The following is a 6,249-nucleotide window of genomic DNA, read 5'->3' on the forward strand; positions in this document are numbered from 1 at the left end:
GCATGTATGTACATATATATGTATATGTATATGTATATGTAAATGTATGTATGTATATATATATATATAGTATGCATATATATATATATATGTATATGTATATATATATGTGTGTGTATGTATGTTTGTATGTATATATATATGTGTGTGTATATATGTATATGTATATGTATATGTTTGTATGTATTTATATGTATTCTCATATGTTCGTTTATTTGTCTGTATATCGTTACCTGGATTCTACACCACTTCTAGCTACATAACATCGGCCCGCAATGTAAGCTGTATTTTACATAGAGCTCTTGGCTTACGCAGTACTGCGTAGTGTCCAGTGTCTGCACCCCTTACTTAAAGAACAGGACGGAGCGAGCGCGATATTCAATGTGAATTAAACAGCACAAACCGCAACGATTGAGACACGCCGCCTAGGCCTTGTAGTGTGCAATCAAATATGATTGTCCCTCATTTGGAGAGAGATTTTATCTGGCCTCCCCGTGTTGCACATATTCTCCCGTTCATTCATCTCCGATCCTCGGGAGTGTTTACTTTTATCTATCTATGGATAGGTGAAATGATCCGGGGTTTGCTTTCTTAGCCGTCCTACCGCTGACTATGCAAGTCTCAGCATCTCCACCTTGCATTCCCACAAACAACCCCGTAGTTCCAAATGGAGCTTGCACAGGCCAGGAACGCCAATCCACTCCATTCTGTGAGTCAACGACCGGGCATCCGTCTGCCTCCGGAGAGATACTGCCTGTCGGCTGTCAACTACCAAGTGGACATTGACGAGGTATGCTTTTGTCTATATGTACATACGTGTGTGGGCTGGGCACTTTAGAAGTACACTCGGCCGTGGTCGTTATCTCATTTATGTGTACTCACTTATTACTGCAGACGATATAATAGAGTGATGAACATATGAATCCTTCAGTTTTTAAGTTCGAGATTTACGACAGCACTCACCAGCGACCTTTACGCGCTCAACACCAACCCACGATTGTGTACCTCGTTAGTTTTCCTTTTGTTTTATCTCGCAAGCCAATCATTGTTTATCGGGTACCTCTAGTTTTACGTGCATTTGTATTCACATCCTAATATATTCCACTCCATGGTGTCTACAAAACGTACATTACAATACATGCTGCAATGTACAATATATATAATTATATATATATATATATATGTGTGTGTGTGTGTGTGTGTAAATATATATATATATATATATATATATATAATGTGTGTGTGTGTGTGTGTGTGTGTGTGTGTATGTATATATATATATGTGTGTGTGTGTATATATATATGTATATGTATACGTGTATATATGTATATATATATATGTACCCGTTCGCATGCTTGTCTTGAGAGTTTATGGTGGTATGAACTGCATGTCTGGCTATTTCCTGATAAATTTTTCAGGTAGCATGGGCTGCCATCGCAGTTTACATAACCGCCCAAATCCTGTGTCAGAATCGAGATCTAACGTAGGATTAATCCAATTGTATACTTCATGTACGGTATAATACGACTTTGATACATATTCTCAGCTTATCATACATTCTAAATGTTCCCGTACCTCAATGCTCGTTGATATTCAACTCCACAGAACGACTACAACGCTGAGGGTATCCCTGCAACCGAACCACCCAAGACAGCCACATCCACAACCACAAACACAGCCACGAACGCAGCTACAAACTCAAGTACAGGTGCAAGTAGTTCGACAGACAAGCCTGCACAGACCGCGGCAGGCAAGTTCAAGAAACCCGCACCCGCGGCTATCTCTGTGCAGGTAGCGGCGAATGCAGTCGAGAATGCGTACAACGGCAGTGGTCAAGCACCCGCCGGGTTCACGATGGGGGCTATTAAGAGATCCAGGGACTTCAGCAACGACGACGATGATGATTATGACTAGTCACGTGAATAGCAATGTCCGTGCGTGTATGAGCCTGGTACGTATTCAGAGGTGTTCACATAATCGTGGATATAGAGCCGGCCGACAATACGCTGGGGCATTGCGATAATTCCTGATACTCTCGCAAGCAAGCAAGATGGCTGTGACTAGGAGGCCGGTATGCGTGTATGGAGGTGATATTAGTAGGAGAATTATGATAGGCATACACTATGCCCAGGTTGCTGAACTAAGACATCTGAGCGTGGCCTTACCGACAATGGCTCGCGGTCCAAGAACGAAGAAGCATCGCAAGTGCTAGGATTTCTTTCCGTTTCCTGTGCAATCGTAACCGTTCAGGGCTCCCTGAGCAACAACTGTGCGTGGCGTTTACGCCAATGGCTACGTGTTGCAAGTGCGAAGGGGCACCGCAGTTGCTGGGATTTCTTTCCGAAATATTATTATGAGCAGTTCGGTACTGATGCATCTGATTGGTGTCAGCTCCATACGTTGGGCCCACTCTTGTTATATACAGGTATTTAGTTTGGCCATAGTTAACGTGAGGCCGCCCGCGTGGCGCCGGCGCCCTACCCTTTAGATGAAAACTAACAATTAAAATACTAAATCTGGCCTTGCGGGGCAAAACCGGGCACCCCACACCCGGTGAAACTATATATATCTGCCTGTTCTAACGAATTGTGATATGTATCACGACATTTTAGTTTGCCATATATATATATATATATATTTATAATTATATATATCTATATCTATATATATATTATACCGGTGTCTGTATATATATACCACCTTTACTTACTATAGTACCTTGAAATAATGTAGCACCTTCAAATACATTTCAATCTCTTGTCGATGCCATCCCCGTCCACAGGACGTGTAGCCATTGGAGTAATTTGTATATGAGGCATTTTTACGTGGGTAAAGTGCTAAAGCGACACCGTACTGTACATATATTTAAAATCTGATCAAATGTATTGTACATATATACAAAATCTGTTTGGATTGATTCCCGGGTTTTCAAAATTACTAAAGTTAACATAGAGATAACGGTACCAATGCAATGTGGGATATATTGCAACCTGTGCCTGGACTTCATCTAGTACTTTGCTGACAGATGATAATAGTAGGGTCGTATTGTCGAGCGTGCCCGAGCGAGATAGTGTATTGCGGATAAACAGACGCCTGGGCACGTATATCTCACCAACACACGTTGGTGCGTTTCCGGTAGTGCATATGGGGATATATGGGCTCCATGTGATGAAACAGCTGTATTATTCTCCGAAGACATGTATTGTGGTACACCCAGGTGCTCGGTTGTGAGTGGTGACTACCTGCACAATCCGTCATCGTGCACTATGAATTTACGAAAGAGAATCTATTCTGGATATCGTGTAATCAACACCATCTTATACTGCGCTTGAGATACGAAGATACGACGAAGAGAGCGACATATGCCGAGAATGTTTTGTGCACAAAAGTCAGTGAAAGCGCATCAAGTGTCGTCCTGAGAACCTGGATGATACTTGAATGAATATTCTTGATCCATCTTTTTTCATTTTAAAATGATGTTTGAACTCCTGCTGTGGGTGTTGAATACACCATTGATTGAGTTGTCACATCGAAGATAGCTAATCAACAATATGTAGTGCCAGTTGCTGCTAGCTTGAGTCCTTCAGTCTGGCTCTTTCTTCACGCAGATATGCATGGGTATCTCATACAGTTATGACGTTTGTGGCCTGATGTTGATTTCCAATCCCCTTTGTAGTTTATAACTACGTGTACATCCCCGTAAAAATACGTCCATGTCCGCAAACATGACTTGGACGGTGATCTGTATGCAGGTCATCTCTAGAATTATTCTATATCATACTTGCTCTTATATGGGTGCGTGAATTTTGGTTTTCGCTCCGCTCTATCGGTTTGTTTCGTTTCATTGTTTGCTTTTCTTCTTCTTGGTAGGTTGTATTTTCTGTACAAAGGACGCGTTGTCCTCACTATTCCCGAGTTCTAATGTGCATTCCGCTCTATTATAAAAGAGTTGCAATGCGCTGTAATATATCTTGCAGGCTTTATAGAGGGCTCATAGACAGTGGGAAATACTTCAATTCCTTTTCTATATGTAGGTGTGAATCCTTTGGCAGGCTTGATTGCGGTTTTGGCTTTATATTACTTTTTCCTCGTCGGATTGCTGCTCGCATATCTCTGCCTTGTCATCTTGTGCCCACCCCATATTCTATACTCTACTTTTCTTACACTTTTTCTCGCTCTGTTGTCTGCTCACCCTCTTGACTTAGTGGTGCTGACTGTTCGTCTTCCCACCAATTTTATCCTCATCTCTACTCTCGAGACTAAATTTTTGTCCACTTTCGCTGTTTTGCTTTACCTGAACGTTTTCCGAGCTACTTTCACCTTGGCGTGCTAGCTCATGTTAAACGACATCGACTGAGCAACCCTCGTTCGTCTTCCACTTTCAACAATCTTTGAACGCCTGCTACCTTTCATCCGCCTACTGTCTAGCTTTCGAATTTTATCTCTTCTTCTTTAATAGTCTATTTACTGTAGTGATTTTTAATCATTCTTTTGAGTGCTACTTCGTTTCGATTTCACAAAGCGATTCTTCTCCGTTTCGAAAATTCATGCATTCGCCTTCTTGTATACTTTTCTTATCGCAAACTTTACAATTGTTTGGTCTCGTTAGCTTCTCTCTCTAATTTACTATTCCGGACTTTCAGTAGCTTGTACTTCTTTTCCGAAGCTGGTCGCGCACTTACCTTCGCCATACTTTATTTGCTGTTGAACATATGCCCCCCCCCTTTATAGTTTTGCTTTGCTTCATTCGTTTTCCCTCTCCATAATCTACATTTTCTGCACATAGGATGCACTGCGCCTACTTACCCCAGCGTTCTAATGTGCTCCTTCATTCCAAAATATTTGTATTTTTACGATATTTTGCCTTGACTTCTATTCGGTGATGTAGCCTCCAATTGAGTTAATATTTTTATACCAGTTCCATCATCGAGTTTGTCGAACAAGACATTGTCGAATTCTTGAAACAGAACTAGGTATTTAGATTGTAGACATCGACTACAGAACACTTTTCTTGATCGACCCTCAAGCAATTATCGGGTTATAAAACTATTTTCAAAACTACCGTAAACCCTCTAAACTCTCGGAAATCTCTTTACATGTATATAGATATGTTTATATATTGACAAAAAATATTGTAGTTATTCTTTCTAAGAAATTTTGACGTGGGTTAAATCAATGTCTTGAAGCCTGTTGGTCGAAATTTTACGGCTGCAAACCATCTGTCGCTTGTGAAAGTACAAAAAAATACATATCCGTGTAGAGTATATGGTACGAGACAGCTTCTAACAGCCCAGCCATCAGCGTCTTACTCGACCCCCACGCTGCATCGTTACCCCCTAACAACCCGCCAAGCGCCCACGCTAAGCCTGCCGAATCAGAACAAACCCTAGTCACGGGTTCTAAGTCTTCACCAACAGCTTCAAGCGCAAATCTCATAAATAACATTCAATACGCAGCTTTCGCAAGTTGAAACATATCGTCAATAAATTCAGCACAACTCGGCCGATATCCCCAGACGAAATGGTGCGCAAACGGAGGGAATACCACACTCACGCCCCGGATGCTCACAGTGAGAAAGTCGGACAAGGTACACCAATAGTATTCTATGAGACTAAGGAAGATATGTGTCATAGTATGAAGGCCTACCCTCAGCAATCTTCCTACGCAGGAAGAATCGTTTTTGGCATTCAAAGATGCCAAGACAGTTCAACACGTTTACTGATATCTATCAGTACATGGACAGTATACTGAACCCTCGTACTCACCTCGAACTCAAACATTCTGACGTACAAAGCCATGCTAACTTCCTCCCTACCAGGTGCAACTATGTGAACTTGCCGCACACATGTCCCTTGAAGAAATTGCGCTCTTCGATTGCGACCATCGTTTTATCACTTGGTTCCCGAGTCAGAGACATGAATGCAGCCAAGCTATCCATGTGCGTAGAATCCGGCATATTCATTCGTGCCTCAGCCTACTGCATGATGCGTCGTTGTAAAAACCCCTTTTTGCATTATCGACAACGGCGCCACTCCTACCAAAAGATACAAGTGCAATCTATATACGAACCCTAACCCTAACGTAACATCAGCTTATCAGAAATGTATTAAATGGAGCAAGTTCGGTAAATGATCTCGTAATCCTTGCCAATCCAGGGCAAATGCGACGTAAAAAAAAACTGTGCTGATCCCACATCACGACACGATGCTGCTCACTGATATATCGCGGTCACGTATATATTGAAACAC

General features: G+C 41.9%; 1 protein-coding gene across 1 annotated transcript; it reads left to right on the forward strand.

Moving 5' to 3' along the window:
- The first annotated feature begins 659 nt into the window (after positions 1 to 659).
- On the forward strand, positions 660 to 2,559 carry SARC_03251 (hypothetical protein). The gene is made up of 2 exons (XM_014302952.1): positions 660 to 790; positions 1,607 to 2,559. Exons 1-2 carry the CDS (start codon positions 668 to 670, stop codon positions 1,913 to 1,915), a joined length of 432 nt encoding a protein of 143 aa, XP_014158427.1. The 5' UTR covers positions 660 to 667; the 3' UTR covers positions 1,916 to 2,559.
- The last annotated feature ends 3,690 nt before the right edge of the window (positions 2,560 to 6,249 follow it).

Source organism: Sphaeroforma arctica (assembly GCF_001186125.1).
Source record: "Sphaeroforma arctica JP610 unplaced genomic scaffold supercont1.162, whole genome shotgun sequence".
NCBI classification, from domain to species: Eukaryota; class Ichthyosporea; order Ichthyophonida; genus Sphaeroforma; species Sphaeroforma arctica.